Source organism: Pongo pygmaeus, chromosome 6 (genome assembly GCF_028885625.2).
Source record: "Pongo pygmaeus isolate AG05252 chromosome 6, NHGRI_mPonPyg2-v2.0_pri, whole genome shotgun sequence".
Lineage (NCBI taxonomy): Eukaryota > Metazoa > Chordata > Mammalia > Primates > Hominidae > Pongo > Pongo pygmaeus.
Genome location: NC_072379.2, coordinates 116,430,580 through 116,455,336, shown reverse-complemented (window position 1 = coordinate 116,455,336; position 24,757 = coordinate 116,430,580). Strand labels below are relative to the sequence as shown.

The 24,757-nt window shown below is 38.8% G+C and overlaps 1 protein-coding gene across 4 annotated transcripts in view; it reads left to right on the top strand.

Moving 5' to 3' along the window:
• The window catches only part of CTTNBP2 (cortactin binding protein 2), a 175,017-nt gene extending 150,539 nt beyond the window's left edge, over nt 1-24,478 (top strand). For all 4 annotated transcript variants that reach the window (XM_054496022.2, XM_054496024.2, XM_063667792.1 and 1 more), the window contains 8 exons: nt 34-221; nt 6,863-7,041; nt 9,869-10,074; nt 10,394-10,579; nt 13,996-14,059; nt 15,502-15,634; nt 17,020-17,121; nt 23,356-24,478. In XM_054496022.2, the coding sequence (XP_054351997.1) occupies nt 34-221; nt 6,863-7,041; nt 9,869-10,074; nt 10,394-10,579; nt 13,996-14,059; nt 15,502-15,634; nt 17,020-17,121; nt 23,356-23,601 (1,304 nt within the window). In that variant the 3' untranslated portion in view covers nt 23,602-24,478. The remainder of the gene's footprint in view (nt 1-33; nt 222-6,862; nt 7,042-9,868; nt 10,075-10,393; nt 10,580-13,995; nt 14,060-15,501; nt 15,635-17,019; nt 17,122-23,355) is intronic.
• Nucleotides 24,479-24,757: the final 279 nt, after the last annotated feature.

Sequence of the window (24,757 nt, the reverse complement as noted above, 5' to 3'; positions counted from 1 at the left end):
GAGGATGGGCCATTGCTTTTTGGTTTGTTTCAGGAAATGGAATATCCGAATGTTATTACTTTCATGAGAACTGCTTTCTGATGGGAACCATTGCCAAGGCCTGTCTCCAGGGCTCCGACTTGCTGGTGCAGCAGCATTTCCGCTGGGTGCAGCTGCGGTGGGATGGCGAGCCCATGCAGGGACTGCTGCAGAGGTTCTTACGAAGGAAAGTTGTGAATAAGGTAACAAACAGCAACTGCAGCCTATTGCCAGAAGAGCAGGGGTTTTAGCTGTCAGGAGATCTCACTTGAGTTCCACCTCTTACTAACTATGCAGCCTTGGGCAAGTACAGATTTTTGACATTTAAGGGCCAAAAAACATAATGAATGTGAAACCCATAACAATTTCTGCACTACATTAACTACAAGAAAAAGCAAATTAGTTTCACCGTGGCTATCAAGGAATCTCACCAAGTTCTAAATGCTGTAGAAAGCTTGGTTAGAAAATTAATCACTCTTCTTAAGGAAAACTTACATCTTTCTTGGAGCCTTCAAAACATACACCCCTGTGGGCACATTTTGCAATAGGCCTGTTATACTACGCTATGGTAAATATTAAGCCACGTGAAAAAGTAGAATTCTATACCTTTTGACACATTTTCAAGAGTAATAATAACTTTTAGTGACTTTCACAGAATAACAAAATAAATATTCTATATTCTCCCAAATGATAAAAATAATTGAGAGCTGACCAAACACATCATTATTTAATATTTTTAAATTGGGCCAGTAGCTGAGTGTCAAGGTAGATTAGAAATAATAGAGTTTGATTGAGTAAGATTTTCTCATTTAATCCTGCACAATGGGCCACATTTAGAGGACAGTATTGTCATTGCATTATTGCAGGATTTTAAGCTGCTAATAACACCCCAATTGCTAGCTGCTTCACAGAAAGAGGATTTTCCCCCTCACATAACCAGATGTCTGTGGTAGGTGTCCAACGTCTCAGGTCCCAGGTCCAGGGGAGTCTGTTGACCCTCCCCTCAAGACTGCAGTGTGCCCACAAGGCTGCAGACACTGTGCCCTTGCGAAAACATGTTCAAGGGCAAAAAGCAGGCTGCAGCAAAGGATAGAAAGCTTCGGCTTCCTCAGTCTCCTCCTTATCAGGGAGGAAAGCACTTTTCCAGAAACATAAGACTTCTCTTTAATGTTTCATTAACTAAAACTGGTTTCATCCCAGACCATGGCCAAACCTGCTTTTCCAAGATTGAAGCTCTCCACCAAGTGCTTGAACAAATTTCTGTGTCTATTGTATTAGAGTATGTGCATGCATTTGTGCTGGGGCAGGGGAGATGGTGGCGGGCAGAAGTGTGGGGTGAGAATGGCTTTTGGGAATTCATTGAACAGTGTCTGCCACTGGTAATTAGAATTAATATCTGAAATTCTGAATTTAATGAGAGAAATCTACCCCATGTTATATTTAAATGAGTTACTTGGTCATAAATATATGCTTTTGGCCAAAGCCTAGCCACTGTATGATCTCAACAAGAAGGACAAATGGTGAGGTAAAGACAGTCATAGGTCTGTAGCTTTTCAAATTACCGATACTGGCATTAACTTTATCACTGTCAATATTTAAATCTCATTGCCAAAGATAATTCACGTAAATAATCAGAAAAGATACCAGTTTTATTATGTAGGATTGGCACTATTTCAGGTAAAGTATACCCCTCTCCCCCTAGCTCTCTGATAAAATTGTTTTAACTTATTTTGAAAGGAAAGTTCCAAGCTTCAGGTTCACTCTCTTTTCCATTGCATTTGAGAGTGGGCTGTGCTGCAAAGAATAGAAACTGGAAAAAAGGAAATGCCTTTCCTATACCAATAAGCACTTCAAGTAGGTTAATAAAACAGCCCCTGGGGTGTGTGTACAAGGGAATGGATGAGTCCTGCAAAGCATCAGAAATCTTGTAATATCACAGAACCTAATCTTTGTGGGCACTTAAAGCACACTGCCAATTGATCACAATTTCTTCTTCTAGTTCCCTGGAGAGATACAAGAAACTCGACCTTTCAGGACAATACTAGGCTTTGTACTAGTATTTAATAAAAAACAATTATACCCTTTTTAGTAGGAAATACTAAACTTCATTAATTATATAATACATGATCTCAGAATTGTTGCTTAAAAATACGAAAGAGTTATATAATGATCATTCCTCTTTTGAAGAGAAGGAAAATTGTAACAGATCCCAAAACCTCATATAGTACAGTGATATCAATTTAATAGAGCTGCTGGTATCACAGAATCATTTTTTTTGTTTTTCCTTGGCCAAATTATTTCCTTCATGTAGGACATACCAGTGTTCCCAATTGTCCCCTGTCTTAATATCGTAATTACTTGGTAAAGCAAAGATTTATGTGAATCTTCTTTCTTGTAAAATACAAAGTCAGTTTCTGTGCCTGCCTTTTTTTTTTTTTTTTTTTTTTTTTTTTTTTGAGACGGAGTCTTGCTCTGTCGCCCAGGCTGGAGTGCAGTGGCGTGATCTCGGCTCACTGCAAGCTCCGCCTCCTGGGTTCACGCCATTCTCCTGCCTCAGCCTCCCGAGTAGCTGGGACTACAGGCGCCCACCACCATGCCCAGCTAATTTTTTGTATTTTCAGTAGAGATGGGGTTTCACCATGTTAGCCAGGATGGTCTCAATCTCCTGACCTCATGATCCACCTGCCTCGGCCTCCCAAAGTGCTGGGATTACAGGCGTGAGCCACCATGCCTGGCCCTGTGCCTGACTTCTAATCAAGGGATATTTCTCCTAAAAGTAAATAAATATTTATTTTTGTGTGAACCCTCCATACCACCAAAAAAGGATTTGATTTTTATGAATAAAATATAATTCTAAAAAGAATTACTCCCTTTAGGTCATGTGTGTTATATGGTGTTATTTAAAATGTGCACATTTTAAATTTTGGGAAAATGTATGCTGAAAGAGCTCTGTACATTTTGGTGACGTTAGCATTTTATCTGAGACCTTACTTTTAGGAAAATAAAATTGTTTTTCATTACTATTAATACCAGGTGAACATACTACAAATCCAGATACAGCATCTCATCACTTACCCAGAATACGAAATATTTAATGTCATTCTTATTAAGTTAAAAAAACTTTTTTGAACACTTACTTTTTGTAAGACCTGGTGAAGGACTATATATACATATATGTAAGTAATGTTTCTTCCAGAATTCATGTTTAAAAATTGATCCAGCTTTCTCCTTTGTCTGCGTACCCCTCTATTTTGTGTTAAGTTCATGTAATCAGCTACAGATCTATATAATGCAGTCCATCTGACACTGCACACATAACAAACTCAACATGTCCTGTCCCCAAACCTAACTCCGGGCTTCCCCCGCCGACTTCCTTTTTCGTTATCAGTCATCTAGACTTAGAACTTCTTAGCCTGTTCTTCCCGTCAGTCAGTCATAGCTTTTTCCAAATCCTCACTTTGTGGCACACCAAGGAAGATCCATTGCTAAGATTGAAAGGACATATAGCCATGGCAACTGATCATCAAAACACAGTGTGATAAGTGCATCAGAACAGTGTTAGCTGGTTATTCTGTAAACATTTGCCCCTGGCCTGGGGACCGTGGGACAAGACGGGGGTCCTCTCACCCTCAGAGAGCTAGTGTTCTCATGGAAAGACAGGCCTTCAGAAAGAAACTATCTGTGTAGGATTTGGGACCTTGAAGGACAGTTTTTATTCAGGAGGCATTATTCAAGTGCTATTTTAAAAAATGTATTCAGTGTGTTAGAGTTGTACATCCAAATGCCCGGCTTTCCCTCAGGCTTTTAAGTTAATTGTATAAGCTTTATCTTTCTATGTATAAATCTAGCAAAATTTAACAATCACCTTTGAAGGGACTCATAGCTTAATTACATTTCTTTAAATAGTTTGGTCTTTAAACTTTAATATATTTTATTTCTTTTTTTAAGAACTTCTGCTGTCTGACAAATCTTCCCAAGTACTTAATTAACTCTTATAAAACCAGAAAATTAAATTTATAAATTGTGGCTCAAATGTTCTCTTAATAGCCTTGTACCATGTACGTAAACTTAATAAAGTTCTCTTACCCCTTCTTAAGACCACAACCCTAAACTCAGTCACCAGTTTAAACTGGACATGAAGCTATTCTAATATATGAAATTCCTGTAAACATTTCAAGTATTTAAAAATACCCAATATATGATTCTTTCATCCTAACCCAAAAAATAATGTTCGATTATATTTAATTCTGAATATTAATGAAGATAAAAATATACCCCCTGTCCCCATCCCCCCACATTTTTTCCATCTCAAGAAACCTGGATTCTCTTTCCATGAAAATTTAGGGTTATTTTCTTGGCTGGCCAAGTCTGTGCATCGGCCAGGCTTGTTGAGGACTTGCGATCTGGCCTTACGCTTTCCTCAATAACAGGAAAAAAACCAGTAGAGTCCCACTAATAGTCACTGTGTACAAGCGTCTAAGTCCATGCCTTCCAAGTAGGGTAGATTCAGTTTACACATTACCTAGTTCTCAGCTTGTGTTTGAATCTGTAACCTTTACCCATGCTATTTTACCACTGGACTGGATTCAGCTATTTAAGCCTTGTCTCTTCTTGAGTGGCAGGGCCACAAATCTGATAAATAACATCAGATTAAACTCTGTGTTCCCAGTTCTGATTCTGTCCGACTTCATGGGTACAACACTCAAATCATGCTAATTAAACAGGTGGCTAATATGTGCTATGAAAGAAACAGGTAAGGTACCATTATAGAAACCCGGGCTGAAGTGGGGAAGAGTACTTATTTTAGGAATTTGGGGTGGAGGCGTCTCTACCTGTGGGTCACACTGAAGGATTTGCAGGTCAGGCTAATTTGTTATCTAAAGGAAGAAGAGTTTGCTGAGAATAGGGAGGCAGGGGGTCTGGGCAGAAGGAGCAGCACTTGCAACACATCTCAGGCCTAGGGAGGAGGAGGTTGGCATGTGGAAAACTCAGGGACAACTATGTGGCCTTGAAGTCATTCGTTCAGGGGACATGCTAGGTGGGGGATCAGATCCAGCACCTTGAATTAGTAACAGTTACATAGATTGTTTACTTGTAGAAGCCTGTCATTTATTCATCCCTTTTGTTATTTGCAAACATCAGCATCCATTTTGACCGCTCCTCCACAGTTCCTTCCCTCTTCCATATTTGGGACACTCTTCCCACCTCCCCTCACCAATCCCATGTCCTGGACATCCTGTGAGAGACCCGGCTGAAGTCCCCACCTCATCTATTTGTCTTTCCTGGCCATGCTGTGTTTAGTCAGTTCTTCTTTTGAATTACCTTAGCAGCTTGTGTCTGTCTGTACTTCAAGACTGCCAGTCTGGAAGGGATCTGAAAGATAAAGGGCCTGGCTCAATTTTCTCATTTTTCCAGCTGGTAAAATTCAAAAGAAAAAAAAAAAAGGCAATTGCAGTATCTGGTGGGTGGCTTTCTCCACTCCATCAAACCGCACCAGAACTGACCACTTGCTCTTCATTAGCTTTTCACACCTTTTCTTTTGTTTCCTCTGTATTTCATGAGTACACTAACTTACATGGATTTTTCCTTCTTAGCAGCAATAACAAATAGGCATAGAATACATAGTAGGCATACACACCTCTATGCAAAATTATCCATTAACACTGAAGGAATATATCTCTAGGGAAGGAAATAAAAACATGTAGTTACTAGAAAGTCTATTTATTGGATAGTCCTTTTAATGAAACACCAGTTTTTAATGTACTGTCCGATAAGCACTTTTCTCATAATACAGCCAACTTGCAAAAGGAGAAATTTCATATAAACAACATCTGCACTTTGGAGAGAGGTGGACACCCTTCCTGTTTGTTCAGGTCCTTAGGAAAGACAGATTACATTCTGCCTTTGGGTACTGTGAAATGTAATTCCATTACGATGTCTAACAGTCTGAGCTTTAGAAGCAGTTTATTAGACAGTCATTAAGAGAATAATTCAGTCCTCCCAGGAAAAAGTAACGTTTCCCTGGGGACCGAGTTACAATGAGAGCTCTGCCCTCCTTCTCCCTTCCTCTACATGTGGTCTTGATGAGGCAGCTGGGGAGAACCCTCTCCCTCTGTCAGCTGCCCACAAAGCTAAGCCTGTTCTTTCAGCCCTGGCTGACCATAGAAAGTGAAGCTTAAACAGAGAGCTTCAGAAATGTTAAGCCTGAGGAAGAAGAGGAAGTTCTTTAGCTTAATAGTGATTACTGAATTCATTTTAAATGTGATAAATGACTCCTTTATTATTTCAGCAAGATGCTGTATCCTATTTTTCTATTGAAGATAAGCCCTATGTAGTTAATGTATACTTGCAGATTGCTGAGAGTAGATCTTAAATAAAAATAAGTATGTGAAGGGATGGATATGTTCATCAGCTTAATTTAATAATTTCACAATGCATACATCAAAACATCATGATATATACCACAAATATATATAACTTTTGTCAATTATACCTTAATAAAAAATATAAATAGACTCTAGCCCTGGCTTTGCCACTATTAGCTGTGGGACCTTGGGCAGGTTATTTTTTCTTCCTGCCTCAGGCTCCTGATATGTAAAACGGGGTAAAAATGCCTAACTCAGGCTCATGGTGAGAATTTAAGGAGAAAAATGCTTATCACACTAACACGTTTGCACAACTATAGTATGTGTTATTATCCCTCCTTCAGCCATCCCAAGTACAGTTAAATAAGATTCAGCTACTTTTCAATTTTGATTTAAAAGTTTTGTATTTTTTATTTTGGGCTTCTAAAAACAAAATGTTCTAAACCAAGCCCCTGGGTTCCACCTCCCTGTCTCTCCAGTTCAAAGGTCAGGCGCCCTCCCCCTGCGATCCTGTGTGCAAGATTGTCGACTGGGCTCTGTCCGTCTGGCGTCAGCTTAACTCCTGCCTGGCCCGCTTGGGCACACCTGAAGCACTTCTTGGACCAAAATATTTCCTGTCTTGTCCTGTAGTTCCTGGGCATGCCCAAGTGACGGTGAAGTAAGTGCCATTTTTCCTTATCTTTCTGCTTGTAATAGAGACATGGCCAATTCAGATGTTTGAGGGTGAGAATGCTGACCAAGCTGCCTTGCGCTACCTCCTGTCACTGACACGGAGTGCCAGTGCTCTCTGCTCTTTCAGAGGATGGCCACAGCTTGCCTACTGTGTGCTTCCTAGGGCAGCTGCATTTTTGCTGAGAGCTAGATTTTTCCTCTATTAGAAAACTCTCATCCAAGTTATGTTTGGCTTGTTATGCAGAGTCTCCTGAGTGAGGTATCACATAAGAAGTTTCATCAAGTATTATATGCACACCCTCCAAAAAACCTGCATTCTGTTAACGAATTGAAAAGCTTTCCCTTGAGACATATGTTCAGTACTTGCTGTGTTTTCCTTTGAAGCATCTTATAAGAACAGACATATATACAATAAGGTTAATGAAATAGAAAATCAGGAGAAAATTGAAATGAGAAAAAATTTGTTACCATCCAGTTTAGTAATGGTTCTGTGACCAGCAAGCAGATTTCATTCTGTAGTTTCTGGTGTCATGGGCAGAAGTCTATTTTGGAAAGCAGAGGATAGAAATAATATCTTAGCTGGAAGTGGTGGTTCATGCCTGTAATCCCATCACTTTGGGAAGTTGAGAGGGGAGGATCACTTGAGGCCAGGAGTTAAAGATCAGCCCAGGCAACGTAGTGAGACCCCATCTCTATTTAAAAAAAAAATTAGCCAGGCATAGTGGCATGCACCTGTAGTCCTAGCTATTGAGTTGGGAGGCTGAGGCAGGAGGATCAGTTGAGCCCAGGAGGTCAAGACTGCAGTGAGCTTTGATTAAGCCACCGAATTCCAGCCTGAGTGATAGAGCAAGACCCTGTGTCTAAAAAGTATATGTATATTTTCTCTATTGTAAGACAAACCACCATTTTTATAACAGCTAATTGGTGGGAAAGAAGTACTATATTAAATATACATTTAGAATTTTGCTACAAAATAAATACACTTATTGATATAATTACCACTTTCTTCATTATTATGTCAATTAAATTAAAGTCTTTTTTACATCCAGAGTCTCAAGATTCTTAGGAATCATTTTTGACCTCTCCTATATGGAATATAGTCTTTGTCAAGAATTATGGAGGTTCCAAGATTTTTACCCTGTTTGCAAGCTACCAAGTTAGCCTGCCATGGTTCAGGATGCTGAGTTAGGGACACAGCACTTCATCACCCACAACACAGCAGGCAGCCTGAGCTTCACTTTTACATAGATTCCCTTTATCCCTGGAGCCCCATGGGGGTGATACATAGTAGCCCATGTGGATGCTGGATTTGCCTCACAGCTGTGGAACTCCCCCCTTCCCATCCCTCCAAGGTTTCTAAAGAGGGATGCTGCAACTCTGTCGACCCTTGGCCCTGGAAGATGTTATTTTTATTATCCTGGTCAGGAAACAATTCTGCCCTCTGCTCCTGAAGGAGACATTTATCTCTGTCTTCCAAGACTGAAAAGATAGTTCAGAACAAAACCTGACACCAGATGGGCAGAAATGCCGCCGAGAATTGTCTACCAATGGCTGAGTTAAGGAGTTGATTTTTTTTTTCAGTCCACAGCTTATCATATTTATACTTTAGCACTTTTAGAAATAACTGCATAATTTTGATTCATGCTGTAGAATACCAGAATTTTGTCTGTGTCCCCTATCGTACTTTTATTTTTCCCCCGATTGTGTAGCACTAGACATTGAGAAACTTAAAACAGATGGATCATAGTTTTTGATCATTCTTGAAAGTTTTATGCAATGTCTAATAGCTTTGAAAACATTCCTAACCTGGGAGATGTGGTTTGTTTCTATAGCCTTTAATCATATAAGTGTTTTTTAATACTGCAACAGAGCATAATCTTTTTTTGATGGAATTTTAATTGGCATTGAGTGCTGCAAATTTGGGCTGAAGTCCCACTGTTTTTGGCTATTAATGCAAACAGTCCACCTGAGGCGATAGCTGGTTGACCCCCATCCTCCCTATAGAACTGAGCCCACCCACACGCACCAGGGAGCCCTTGCCTTGGGACAGGCAGATTTAATTTGCCAGTGATTTTACATCCCAGGCTGGGCGCAGTGGCTCATGCCTGCAATCCCAGCACTTTGGGAGGACAAGGCAGGCAGATCACTTGAGGTCAGGAGTTCGAGACTAGCCTGGCCAACATGATGAAAACCCCATCTCTACTAAAAGTACAAAAATTAGCCAGGCCTGTTGTCACACGCCTGTAATCCCAGCTACTTGGAAGGCAGAGGCACGAGAATCGCTTGAACCCAAGAGGCAGAGGTTGCAGTGAGCTGAGATTGTGCCTTGGCACTCCAGCCTGGGTGACACAGCGAAACTATCTCAAAAAAAAAAAAAAAGTATCCCAATTTCAGAAATATTAAAATACAATGCATATGCACCTTATTAAGGAGATGTAACAAAGAAGTTGAAGCTATTTAGACATGGACTTCTAGGAAATCTTTTTTCCAGATTTCTTCAGTCTTTAAATTTACCATCCTTTCAATGTATTTATTCATGCATTCATTCACTCAGCACTCAAGCATTGATTCTACACTGAGAGAGACATGTAAACAATCAGTTTCATTTGAAATACATTGTATTTTTGAGGCAGATTCAAACACTTTTGTATTGGGTAATTTCACTTATTTGAAAACTACCTGGGAAAGGTTAGCATATCTATAGAAACACTTAACGTTTTTTCCCCATAGTCTTCAAACTGTCCTTTCATAGAATTGTGTATAATTATTGAGAAGCCTGCTCCTAAAGGATGAATCGGCCCCTCTCCTGCTAGGTGGATGTCTAAGCTGTGGAATGGCGTCATCGCACCCAGAGTTCAAGAAGCAATATTGTCAAGAGCCTCTGTGAAAAGACAGCCTGGCTTTGGGCAGACAACTGCTAAAAGACACCCTAGCCAAGGACAGCAGGCTGTGGTCAAAGCTGCTCTCAGCATCTTGCTAAATAAAGCTGTACTGCATGGCTGTCCCCTCCCCAGAGCAGGTATGTGGGTTTCTGCAGAGAGGAGAGGAAATTCACACCCTTATGAAATACCTCTTAAAAGTTGTTTTTAGAGAGCTTTCTCTCTTTGTAATTAGAAAAATATACATTTTATAGCAGTGTTTCAGAACTGTGATTTTAATTACTGGTTAATGTTTGAATTCTAGACCTCCAAGTAAAGTTTGTGCTGGTTCACAAAACCCTAGCTTGGATATTAAATAAATGCATTATTTTGAACAGTCCATATCTTTGAGAAACGGAAATGTATTTTGCTTTAATCAGTGAAACTGCATTATCCCTGCTGTGATTTGTGTTGTTTCAGAGCTAGACCAGCATACAGCTGATTTCAAAGGAGGAAGTTTCCCTTTATCCATAGTTTCCAGTTATAACAGTTGTAACAAGAAGAAAGGAGAGAGTGGTGCCTGGAGAAAGGTGAACACCAGTCCTCGCAGGAAGTCTGGCCGCTTCTCTTTACCCACCTGGAATAAGCCAGACCTAAGCACTGAAGGTAAAGGGCGGGGGTAGGCATGCTGCCTTCAAGGAGGTGGACATACCTGATCCAGTGTCTGAAAGCAAATATGCTTTCATTTTTATCACTATACATTTGGCAAAACAAAGTTTAAGTATTTCAATGCACATTTTCATGGAATAAACTATATAGTAGATACATTTCCAAAAATATACATTTCCAAAAATATACCTGAAAAATACCACTTTCAAACCAGAATTCCAAAATTAATCTTTAACTTGTTAATGGTCATTTATTAATTTGTTTCTCTTGGTGTCCACAATTTGTATAATCATTGCATTATTGCATAATAAAATCATTGGCATATTTCTCTCCTATTATGTTACTCCTAAGTTAATCTTACATTAAAAAAATATGTGTAGAGACATATTTGATACCCATTTAAGGCCTTTCCAGGTGAATCAGGTGTACACATTTCTTTCTTATGTATGACATATACCATGTGCTGGGTTTTAGTCTAAGCACTGGAAATAGAGTGGTAAAAATATATATATATTCCAGCCAGGCATGGTGGCTCACACCTATAATCCCAGAACTGAGAGAGGCCAAGGTGAGTGGATAGCTTGAGGTCAGGAAGGTGAAACCCTGTCTCTACCAAAAATACAAAAATTAGCTGGGCATGGTGGCGCATGCTTGTAATCCCAGCAACTCAGGAGGCTGAGGCATGAGAATTGCTTGGACCTGCGAAACAGAGGTTGCAGTGAGCCGAGATGACGCCACTGCACTCCAGGCTGAGTGACAGAGCAAGACTCTCTCTCAAAAAAAAAAAAAAATTCCTGCCTTCATCGAGTTTATATTCTAATAAATTGGACAGATTTCATATGATGGGACATCAAGTGAAAAATATGTAAGCTTTCATTCTAACAAAGAAGATGTAACACATGTGTATCTTCTGGTGTTAGACCTATTCCTTTTGGCATTGATAATAGGATAATCAGCTATTATATAAATTATAAATGTCCTTCCCAAAACAAATCCAAATTGGAATAAAAATGAAATTTCTACCTCATGTGCACTGTGGACTTCAGATTATGTCATTCATTTACCTCCCCTCTCAAAGTATTTGTTTTGTGAAATTTTATGCCAACTTTATAGCAGTGGGGTTTCTAAATGAGGTGCTTAAAATCCTATATTTAAAAAATATTAAAAAGTTGCTTTTAGTTGAGTATGTTTTCATTTTTAAGTTTGTATTTTGTTAATTTTAATAAAAATTTAATGTTTTTTTAATCCTATCAATATATGCTAGGGTTCCCCAATTACCCTAAGTGCATGATAGCAAATTGTGACCCCTTTTTAAGTGACTGAATGAAAATTTACTGAATAAAATGAATTTTCTTATACTTTTAAAAAGATCAGTATTTTATATTGATAATAAGATACTGTTTTGATCTTAAGAGCTTGTTATTACTTCCCAAAGTTGTCAGAGTGTTTGATTTAGGGAGTAAGAATCACTAGACTCCAGCCCACTAATTTAGTATAGACCCCCAGATGACTTTCTGTAGCAAGGATTATACCTTTCATTGCTGTTAGTCCTTTCAGTATGCAAGAAAGCTCCAAGACAATGATAATGATCTCCATTTACAGAGAACAAAACTGAGGTTCAGAAATCCTTGGGCACCTGCTCCAAGTCACCTCTCCTGGAAATATACGGTTCTGTAATTGTTTCTTGCAAGCCCAGTGCTATTTTCTGTAGTCCATGACACCCTAATCTTGTTAGACATGCAATGATCTATGGGTACTCAGATAACTGGACACCCATTGAGGCTCTTCACTGCGTCATTTCTAAGTTTATTAGAATCTCTATAAAGCTTAAGACCAACTTTTTGAGCTAACTTAATTGTTGGTATATGCTTTAGAGTAGACAAACAGAATCAATAAAATGAATATGAATTTAAAGCAGTATCATGGAAGAGTCTGGATCAGAAAACTATATTATGCTAAATGTAAAAAAAAGATGAATAGACTTGAAATTATTTGTATTTTTAATAATTTTAGTTTTAGAACTATTTGATATCAAATGTTATACTCTTTGAAGCATGAACTTCTTGGACAGAATAAAACTATCCTACAAGAGTTTACACTGACTTCAACAAGGAAATTTCTAAAAGTTAACTTTACAAAGTATATAATTCATGAGTCAGTAGTTGGGTTAGAAACCATGACTGACATGCCTCTCGTTATTTTTATAATGGTAAATTTTTCCAATAATTGCACTGTATATATGATTATTACAATGGTTGGGGTGACTTTGGTTTTTGTTAAAAAAAAAAAAAAAAAAAAAGAACCAACACAGGAATCCTTTTGCATGCAGATCACTATGGAAGCTTATCAAATTTGATAAAGAGACAGCCCATTTCTTTCCTGACCTAAAACAGAAAGGCCAATGATGTCAGATCCCAGGCTTTTAGGGCAGAGCCCAAGGCTGTGCACTATGTAGTAATTAGTAGAAGCCACTAGTCAGTGCTTTGGACAATAATGACAGAAGTATGATTAAAGAAACTCGACAGTAATTTTCTTTGATCTGCTTTTAATGAGGATATATTTACTTTTCAAAAACATTCTTTAGAGAAAATTTGTGTTGACAACAATATTTTTAGAATTCACTCAAAAGCAACTGTTTTAATGCATTCATAACATTGAGTCTAAAATATTTTACACCATGATCTGTACACGCAAGCCTCTGCATTTGTGTGTATATATAACTGATATGCATCAGTATACCTCCAGCAAGAAATAGACTATTTTCTCTTTTTTAACTATGTCATAATCTGCAGTTTAAAAAACATTTATATGATTTTCAGCATTTTTTAAGTTCTGTGAGTTTTTATACCCTGTTCACATTTTCTTTTCTGTATAATGCAAAAGCTGTTAAAAGTTAAATTTCTACAAGTGCATGGCTAATGCCACATATCAAAAACTATACTTGATTACATAGTAGTGTTAGAATGCACACAAAGGTAGAGAAAGGGTGATTACCATCATCAAAAGGCAGGTATTAAAATCTTCTTTTGGTCCTTTGAGAACAAGGGCCTAAGGAACTAGGGACTTGACTAAAGAGAAGAACGGCCATCCATAAAAGCGAAATGCAGGATTCTTGACTTGAGCTTCAGGTAGTGTTAGTTGTACCGAGTTCCATCAAAATGTACTCGAGGGAGTTGGCTATTCCTTGACTTTCCCACAGTGCCTCTGCAGGAGGCTATGCCCAGAGTCTCTGTCCTGGGGAAAATCTCCTCAAATCCTGGATACTAATCCAAGAACAGTATGAAAGTACTGCAAAGTCCACAGTCTGTTTCTTTTAAATACAGAATTCAAGAGGCACGGGGATAATGATCTATTGAAAATTCAAGAGGCACAGGGATAATGATCTGTTGAAAATGGTTCTCTTTTTTTAACAGGTATGAAAAATAAGACTGTATCACAGCTGAATTGTAACAGGAGTGCTTCTCTGTCAAAACAAAAGTAAGCTCCCCTTTCAAATTTAACTCACAGCAAACAAAGATAAATCAAGTAACTTCAATTACTATTTTAAATGTTCCATGTTCTCAATTATTTGAATGACTATTATGTTAATATGGTTTTAAAAAAAGTTATATATGTCATTCAAATGCTGATATTAAACTGAAATCTAATGGTGTCTTTGGATAACATCTAAACTGTTCCTTAAGATTAATATAATGCAATATGAAGACTATTTTGCTTATAATTTGTTGAATAAGGTTAGAAATATTATAGGTTTCATTTGATCAAATTCTGTTTATGCATTTGTGAACTTTTAGACAGTCATTAGATGACTTTTCCACAGATTTACAGAAACAGTATGACTTTTTTTTTTTTTTTTTGGAGACAGAGCCTTGCTCTCTTGCCCAGGCTAGAGTGCAGTGGCGTGATCTCAGTTCACCGCAACCTCTGCCTCCAGGTTCAAGCGATTCTCCTGCCTCAGCCTCTTGTGTGGCTGGGATTACAGGTGCCTGCCACCGTGCCTGGCTAATTTTTGTATTTTTAGTAGAGACAGGGTTTCACCATCTTGGCCTGGCTGGTCTCAAACTCCTGACCTTGTGATCCATCTGCCTTGGCCTCCCAAAGTGCTGGGATTACAGGCGTGATTTTTAAGTGCTATAAATTTACAGTGATAATTTCTTATATTGTTCCTAAGAAATAGACTATTTCAGCATACAAATATCGAGGTATAAAGGATGATTTGGACAATTATAGAATAGAAATGTTTAGGCAGTTTGTAAATAGGTCCCCATGATGGCCCAATAAATTGTGTGCCCTGTCACTTGGCAGGTAACATTTAGGATCATGTCCACTGGTTTGCAGCATTACAGAAGAGGGGAGGGTGAAGAGAGAGAAGGGAGATGAAGGAAACTGCATGGCATGCTATTTTCTGCCAGGACCACAGCTAGATCCATGACCTGCAACAGCCTGTATCATTTTTCCGGCAACCCTAGGATGTACACATAAGAGTTATTTACAGAAAAGGGAACCCAGGAACTGAAGTGTTAAGAAAACCTGGTGCATGGCCATATTACTAGCTAGCAATAGAGCCAAGTTTGAAATCCGTGTTTGTCCCGTTTTATCACATTGTCCCCTATGCCACAGTGTTTAGCATCCTATCTGGCCTGGGAGACAAGAAATGGCAAGAGTAAGGAGCCTGGAATATTGTACATCAAAGTGAAGTTCTTTGTGAAACAAAATTTTATCCTCTGAAGAATTTTGAGTAGGAGTTATCAAAATCCTGTGGAAATTTCTTGCATTAAATGACATTTATGAAATACTTTAAAGGATATTAAAAACATTTTCCCTACCCCACACCAAATCCCAAAAAAGGTACAGTGTCTAGATTTCCAAATTGGGAATTGTTCTCACTTTGAAAAACGTTTTTCTGAACTTTGTGTTAGGTCTTTAGAGAATGATCTATCACTGACGTTGAATTTGGATCAGAGACTCTCTCTGGGTTCGGATGACGAAGCAGATCTTGTCAAGGAACTTCAGAGCATGTGCTCCAGCAAGTCTGAGTCTGATATCAGCAAGGTGAGCAGTACAAATGGGGGGCATTGAATGGCTCTACTCAACAGCTGGGAGACTTTTGGGGGACCACAATTCCCTGAAAGAAATTCCTTATTGAATAGCATGGTTAATGCTCCAAATCAAACCATCCCTCACCTTGCTTAGAAAGGCCGTTTCTTCCGAAATATCATTTATACAATAAAGGAGCTCTACTTTGTGAAGCCTGCTTTTCCAAACTCCTCCGAGACCTGAAGTTAAAATTGTATGTTAATTGCATTAGTACAAGTCACATCAATTCATTTGGGCAGCATTTTTTTTTTTTTTTTTTTTTGGAGACGGAGTTTTGCTCTTGTCGCCCAGACTGGAGTGCAGCGGCGGGATCTTGGCTCACTGCAAGCTCCGCCTCCTGGGTTCAAGCAGTTCTCCCTGCCTTAGGCTTCCGAGTAGCTGGGATTACAGGTGTGTCCCCCACAATGCCTGGCTAATTTTCGGACTTTTTAGTAGAGACGAGGTTTCGCCATGTTGGCCAGGCTGGTCTTGAACTCCTGACCTCAGGTGATCTACCCGCCTCAGCCTCCCAAAATGCTGGGATTACAAGCGTGAGCCACTGCACCCAGCCTGGGCAGCTTCTTATATAAGCCTAAATTTGAGTTTCCTCAGATCTTTTTCCTTTCCACATTCCTAAATTTGGCATATCAGTCATCTATCAGTAAGAAAATTATAACAAGCATCACAGCAGACTTATGTTATAGACCGAACAACAACTTTCTTTGCAAATGAGAAAAATAATTAGCTTGTATAATGCATATCATCATAATCTTTAAGCTGTGAAATTTGAGACCAAATATGGAAACCAGTGACCTGAAATCTCGAAGAAAACATGGACAGCATCAAGTTCAACCTGTTTTGGCACTCTGGTATCTGCAGCAGGTTTCACCGAACTGCCTTGATAGATGCCTTTTGAGTGGTTGTAACTTTCAGCTTCCCCTGAGACACTCAACTGTATTATTTGCATCGTCGTAATATCTACGACAAAGTAGAATTCACTCTTATTTAACTTTGTTGGAAACAAAATATATATCCACTGGAAAAGTAAGGTAATGATTAAAATCTTGCAAATTTTATATCCTTTCTTTACTTGCAAAGTGACTTTTTTTTCCCCTAGAGAGTTCTTCTGGTCTTCTTTTGACTTTTTAAAGGGATTTTTTCCTTAGAGGATGTTTCTCATGCATTTGCTGTCAGTTTTACATAAAGACTTCAGGTCTTTCATGTGAACATTTCAGGACTTGAGGGGCAGGGAAGAGGATAAGAGTAACACTTCTGCTGTGATTTCTCCACCATTTAGCTGTGCCTTGAGTATGCACAGTGTGACTGTGGAGACATGACTGGGCAAATTCTGTATTTTCTAGATTGCTGATTCCAGGGATGATTTAAGGATGTTTGATAGTTCTGGAAACAACCCTGTACTTTCAGCAACTATTAATAATCTGAGAATGCCAGTGTCACAAAAGGTAAGTGTCCCTTTCTCCCCAAAGTGAACAAAGGATGATTGCTATGGAATTGACTTCACAAATCATCTTTCAGTGTGAATCACAGAGTTATTTTTTTAAACCAAAGCTAAGAAGTGTTCATTAGTTTTTAGAAAGAGTGCTTATAGAATATTTTGGAAAAAATGACATAGAAAAGCATTACTTTTTTCCCTTCGATTTGATTCCAAAATTTTGGGTGTCTGTTGAGATCTCCATTTTTTTTCATTTTGTATGACAAAACTAGAAATATAGTAGTTCTGCCTTATCCTCAGGTGATGCCTGAAATCTAAGATAGTACCAAAGTTTATATACACTATATTCCTTCAATCTGATAACCTAGAGGGCTATTAAGTGGCCAGTGGGTGGGTAATGTAGACAAAATGAACAAGTTGATTCACATCCTGGGCAGAACAGAGTAGGATGGTGCAAGATTTCATCATGCTATTTAGAATGGCCTGCAACTTTATGAATTGTGTATTTCCAGATCACAGAAAACAAAATTGTGGATGCGGGGGGTACTATCTTGGTTGTTCCTAAGGTTTCCTGCATTTTAGAAAATTAGAGTTAATTATAACAAAGCAAAGCACTGAGTGATAACATAAAGGTCTTATACATTGCAAAAAAAAAATGTCAATTTTATTTCATCCTGACTTTCCATAACATGCATTACATTTCAGTGAGACTTTAAAAATAAGTCTGAATGGCAACTAGAAGAACCAGGATTCCAGTAGACTTCCTTAACCTTTTGAAATAGCTTCCATGACTACAGCACTGCACCATTATCAGTTGGTTAATAAATGGCAAGAGCTGGCACAGCATGGTATTCCTGGGTGAGCAGAAACAATGAGAAATGTCTCACTCATTAGTTACGTTGTGAGGATGCAGACTTCACAGAAGCACTTTGTAATATATGGTTTGTTCACCAAACCATGTTGATTGATTGCCATTCACATCCTGTTCTCATCTACTCCCAAGGTGGCTTACAAAGACGTGTGTGTGGGTGGGAAGGTGGGGCACAGAGAGCAGGATTATAAAGTAAGCATGGTGAGACTATTAAGTTATTAAGCCTTATCTGATCACCTAGCAGCACTGGGCCCCACAGCCCCGCTCCCTCACTGCTTCATTAGGTTTTGATCCTGGCTATTACATGTGGAACTATGTGAGCTGCATGCATTGGGAGAGCAGGTATGGGAGTGGGAATTTACACGGCTGGGAGCTCTAATACAAAAAATTTAACATGATGTCCTGTGAAGAAAAGCATGGCTTTCAAGCTCACTCTATCATAATGTCTGCCTTTTTTTGTTCAATTGGGAACAATTAGAAGCCCAGCAAAATTTGGAGGATGACCTAAGGAGGTGACCTGGAGTCAGCACTGAGCGTTCTGGTTGGAAAACAGTCTAGGGCCCATCCCTTTGCCATCTTTAAAGCCTCAACTCACTCCCCCTGTATTTATGGCTTGCTCTGAGCTATGCTTGACTGGATGCCAGTCTCTAGGACCCGAGAATTTAGGATTCCTCGTGGAACATCATCAGTGGAAGGGGCCAGGAGGATCTTAGCAAGAGGAACAGTGAGCCACCTTCCCCATAAGCCCAAATCACTTTCTTGTGTAAAAATAGAGAATGGCTGCTGTTTAAATGTCTAATGAAGAAATAGTCATACCCCTATTTCTCTGTGACATGACCATATTGAGTTGCTACAATAAGGTACTGTCCACAAAAAAAAAAAAGTAGTACTGAAATTCAAAGTTCTGGGCAGCTTTGTTTAAAAGATATTTTTTAAAACGAGTCATTTTATACTATCTGGGCTCTTATACAAAGAAAAAAAAACTATGTTATTGTTTAAATGTGCAGTTTGATGTGGGGATTAGGACTGCTGCCTCCTAGTTTTCTCTCCCTTTGCCCACTGAAGACACTTATTTGGAGGGACTCTTCCCCAAGAGCTAGATGATGTTTTTCTCAGAAGCTGCCAGCAGAGGGCAAAGTGGTACTTACTGTTGGCAGCCTTCTGAAACTTTGACTGGCTGATGCCTTTTCTCTTCTCCTACTCAGCTGGTATTTCTGGGTTAGATGCCCAGTTTCTTCTGTTATCAGGAAGTATCTCCATTTAGAGGTAAGAGTTCCCTGGGTTAGTTGAAATCACTTTCTCCTTCATGGCCAGAAGGCTGGCAATGCCTCCATTGGAGAGGGGCCCTGCCACCATCATTATCTGTTGGAAAACAAAAATGAGTAAGTTATCTTTATTATTTGCAACAATATAACTCCTCACTGCTCTAACAGTAAGGGAGCGTAATTGGGTTTACTAATCAAGTGGCATTTAGCAGGCCTTCTGAATTAAAAACAACTATACATATTTAAATCAACAGGAAAAACAAATGCTAATAAATGTTTTCCTTTTATGTAAATCCAAACTAATCCTCTGAAAGGATAAGTTCACATCTTTGGTTGCATGATGAAATCCACTTGAGGTTTCTTTTCTTTTTTTTTTTTTTTTTTAACCTCAGGGCCTGGACTCTGGTCTTGGTCTGAGGGGAAGCCTGGACAATGGGTTTTTTAAAGCTCCCTGGTGATTCTTACATGCAGCCAGGGTTGAGACCCACTGCTCTAAAACATAGCCCTGATCTGTCATCTTCATTTTCCACCCATTTCTTTCTTTCCAAATATATCTTTAGAGGGATTGAGATGCCTTCATGTAACTTTTTACATGTTCCTTTTTTACATGTAATTTACTACTTCCCTCTGTACTCCTCCCCATAGAACCTTCTCTCTTCACCTGTCACAGTCCTGTGCCTCTTTAAAGACTCACCCCCAATGCCACCTTCCCTACATGTTGTTCTTTTCCTCCTGCCCGCAACTTTCCCATCTAGAGGAATTATAGTATCTTCTTAGCTTCTAGTAGATGCTGTGTATTGAATGAATTGCTCTGATTTACCAATTCTTTTCTTTAAGGCTAAATAAAACTTACTTTAGGTCAGTGCCTTTCTACACAAATTAGTTTTTCTTTGAGTTTAACATGCATGGCAACATGGATAGTAAACATTATACATTTAATACTGATAATTTAGGGGTTTTAGCCCAGGAAGCATTAAACACCTGTAACTCTCCTGCTCCTAAACTCCGCTGCCTCCTAGGCTTGACTTCCAGGGTGTCAGGAGCACTTTTCAGGCAGGATGCTGCGCATCGGTCACCTGCTCTATTCTTGCACTCCTGGCCTTGAATTGCTGTGGCTCACACTAAGCCCAAGTGATTCTCCATGTTCTCATCCTAACTCCTTCCATTCTAGCCTCACACTTCCAGGGACTGACCAAACTACATGTTTTTAGTTGTTCTGGATACTTCTCAGTACTTTATTTCATGTGGACATTTCCTGCCTCAGACCATGAAGGTACACTCCCCCTCACCATCATGTTGCAGGTACAGAAACAGACTAGAACAGTGTATGTCTCCTTTCCTTCCTCTGGGCCATGGCATTAACTCTGTGGATTTGACAATAATGGCAAAATTAAACAACTCCCCTCACCACCGGATTCTGTATAGCAACTAGCTGTTATCCTTATTATAATGCCATATTTCATGTTTTCTGAATACTATGTATGTGTTGAGTTGCTGGTGTTTTAGACCAAATTACAAGTTGTAATTGGTCTTAGTAGGCCCATGACCAAGTCCCATTTTGCAGACTTAACAATAATTTCTTGTTAGGAGAAATGAGATTGGATCATGGTACCTGCACTGTTTTTACAGTTGTGACTATCACCGTCCAACTCATGACAAGAAATGTAACTTCTCATTTTCTTTCTGGAAAATTGACAGCATAAGCATCTTTACAAAACAAAAGCAGAACATACTAAGCAGGTTCACCTTTAACATACCATCAACTACACATGGAGGTGACAAGGATGGACTAGGTTGTGTTCCCTCACCAGATGTAGCTCAGCCTTTTTCCAGGCTTCCTTGGACGTAGTTAAAACCGAGCCCATCTGTTTTTCGTTTTGTCAGGAAGCTCTTGCCTTTCTAAGCTAGCTTCTTGCAGTCTAGACTTCTCTTTCCTTTCCCTGTAAATGCAGGTGGCCTGGATCCCAGATTTGTCCCCTCTTTATTCTCCATTACATATTTGTTGTTTCAGTGTTTTTATATTTTCCCAAACCTCTAGCCAAGTATATATTAGAGTTACATTGCTGTTCCACTTAAGATTAGCTGAGTCTGAAAATCTGACACCAAGAGATTTCACTGCGGTGATGTAGGGGTAGTTTAATGGACATGTTGTGTTGGGCTTTAACAGGGAAGTAAAGGAAAAATAGGGGATTGGAGCCAAACTTTAAAAGAACTTTAGTGACATGCTTTAAAGGTTGGGACTTGTTCTGTGCAGTTAGTGAGGACTTATCCTTTTTACCTTCCTATTCACACCAACACAGCCATAATTAATTCTCTGCCCATTTTGTGGGTAGCATTGGATTAGGTTGGTGAGGAAAGAGAGAGGCAGCTGCTAAAGATAACTGAGGATTTCCTGCTAAATTCACTGGGAGAGCAGCATTAGCCAGTAATGAGCCAAGCGGAAAGGCTTTAGAAATGAGTAGTATTGAGGAAATGCAATAAGTACAGTTTTAGAAAGAATTTGAAGTGTGGCTAGACATATAGGTGAATGAATTAGTGGGGTGGAAATGCAGGAGATAAATGAGGGCTAAAGAAAGAACTTTGGGAAATACTTAGAGATTGAAATACTCTGAAGGGAAAGATTATCAATGTGTGACTTATAGAAGGCTAAGAAAAATGCTACCGTTTAGGACAGCAGTCCCCAGCCGTTTTGGCACCGGAGACTGGTTTCGTGGAAGACAGTTTTTCCACGGACCTGGGTAGTTTCCGGATGAAACTGTTCCACCTCAGATCGTCAGGCATTAGATTCTCGCAAGGACTGGGCAACCTAGACCCCTCACTTGCACAATTCACAAGAGGGTTTGTGCTACTATGAGAATCTAATGCTGCTGATCTGACAGGAGGCAGAGCTCAGGTGGTAATGCTGGCTCGCCCCCGCTCACCTCCTGCTGTGCTGCCCAGTTCTTAATAGGCCATGGACTGGTCCACAGCCTGTGGGTTGGGGACCCCTGATTTAATTGCTCAGTGGAGAAAAAGGATATTGTAGGAGTTAAGCTAGGTGTTCTTTGGCCACAAGATTTTTTAAAATCGTATGTCCATGCCACACCCCAGAACTATTAAATATGACTCTCTGGTAATAGGGCCCAGCCAATGACTGTTAAAGCTCCCCCAGGTGATTCCAATGTCATATAAGACGATACCCAGGAGAATGCAACTGCCAGATGAAGCCAGATTTTTCCTGTTAAATTTTAGTTTTGTTTTAAATCTTTTAATGGTTATATTGCTGTTGGGTGCATTATTACTTTTGAAAAGGAGAAGTTATCAAGGTCAGCTCCTTCAGAGGCATTCAGAGTAGCTCACTTAGTAGGAGTCATGTCATGTTTGTTAGTTTGCAGAATTTAATGCAATATAGGGAAAACACCTTGAGTGAAAGTTGGGAGACCTGAGATCTTGTCCCAGCTTCATCACTCCGTTCACTGTGAGCAAATCATCTGACCTATCCAAGCTTTCAGATTCTGCATGGGCAAAATGAGAGACATTGACCAGGTAATCATAGGAGTTCTGAAACACTAGAGAAATGAGAACATGCAGCTTCCAAGTATGGAAGATCTTGAGTGGCCTAACCATAGATGAATGTAGGTTCTGCTAGGGAAGGAATGTTTCTCTTATGTTTTCTCCTATATGCCCCCAGATTGTTTGATTATTGAGTAAAAAGTTCACTTTTAAGACTTGAAAGTAGAAAGCAGAAAAGTTAGGTGACTTACCCAAGGTGACATAGTTTGTACAGCTACCTACAAATTGGACTACTCCAATTTGGTGATTTCCTCATGACTGTAATTTTGTGAAGTTTCTGTTGGTAAGGAGATCGACGCCTTAGCACTTGATTCACTGACTCCTGTATTTAGGAATTTTGTAAAACCAGACAGGGATTAATGAAAATCATGCAGTAAGTCTATAGGAAATTAATTACTCAGCTTCTCCTCTCCATTTTCTTTTGATTTTTCACAAGAACCTATAGTTTTAGAGAGAAACTCCTGTACATTTGCTCAAAGAGGAGGCAGGGGTAGGGCTCATAAGTTTGTGACAATGGCAAATGTGATAAACTTGTGTGGTTTCTCGTCTCTTACAGGAGGTCAGTCCTCTCAGCAGCCATCAAACTACTGAATGCAGCAACAGTAAATCAAAGACTGAGTTGGGTGTTTCAAGAGTTAAATCTTTTCTTCCTGTTCCTAGAAGTAAAGTCACCCAGTGTTCCCAGAACACCAAAAGAAGCAGCAGCAGCAGTAATACAAGGCAAATAGAAATCAACAACAATTCAAAAGAAGAGAATTGGAACTTACACAAAAATGAACACCTAGAAAAACCTAACAAATAGGCCTGCCTACAATATTCTCATTATTAACTTCCTCTATTTCACACAGAAACCAAGGACAACAAGATATAAATACCTTTAAATTGATAAAATGTTTTCACTGTAATATAAATTATGAGTGCGGGACCACTATTCATTTTTTTTTGTAAAGAATGTATTTATAACCAACATTTTGTTGCTTTTTTTAATTCTGTAGGATTGAACTTCAATACCAGGAAGTTATGCCAACTTTTCAAGTAGTTTTATAATAGAAAAATTGTAATTGTTTTAATCAAGATGTTCAGGGGTATTAAAACAGAACTGTGTACTGTATATCTGTATATATGTATATATGTATGTATATTTAAGGAAGTCCACAAATCATACTGCATACATGCTACAAAATGTGTATAACTTTGGCTTAGATAACTTGTACCATTTTAAATAGAGATCCTAATTTTATGTTCACTTGATGGGGAATGACTAGAATGGGGCAATAACAAATCATTTTTAAACAGTTATTTTCCATTAAAAGCCATATTAAGTATTTTGCTTGTTAAATTCTACTTTTATGTTTTAAATCTCTTAGTGGTTACATTGCCATTTGGTAGCATCATGTATATATTTATGCTTATAAGTTTGCATTATGACTCCTGTAAAATATGAAATTATAATGCAATAAAAGTGTTATCTTTCTTACAAAAGTTTTGTACCTAAGTGGATATAAATAACTGCATAAATGAATAAATTCAGAATTAACTCCTTCAATATTATTTCTAGTAACACAACTGATAATATTGATATTTTCTACAAATGTTACTTCTAAAATTACAGACAAAATTACTTATACAACTGAGTTAAGATGCTTTGACACTGAATAAAATATTGATTTCGTGAAATCATTTTGCTGTACTTTTTATCTATAGCTCTTTGTAGTCTCTGCAACAGATAATTTGTGTTCAATTTAGTAATGCTCATAAAACCTGCCCTCCCATGTTAGTATTTCACTAGCTGTTCACAGCAAGACTCAACCCTATTAGAAACATCTTAAATACTTAAATGGAGCACCAGGAATTGGGTGCTCAGAGTTAAAACACCTTCCTTTTTTTTCATAAATACCAAAGAAGTATGATTTTGTACCAAGAATCATTTACTTGTCTAAAGTCATTGAAAGCCTTTT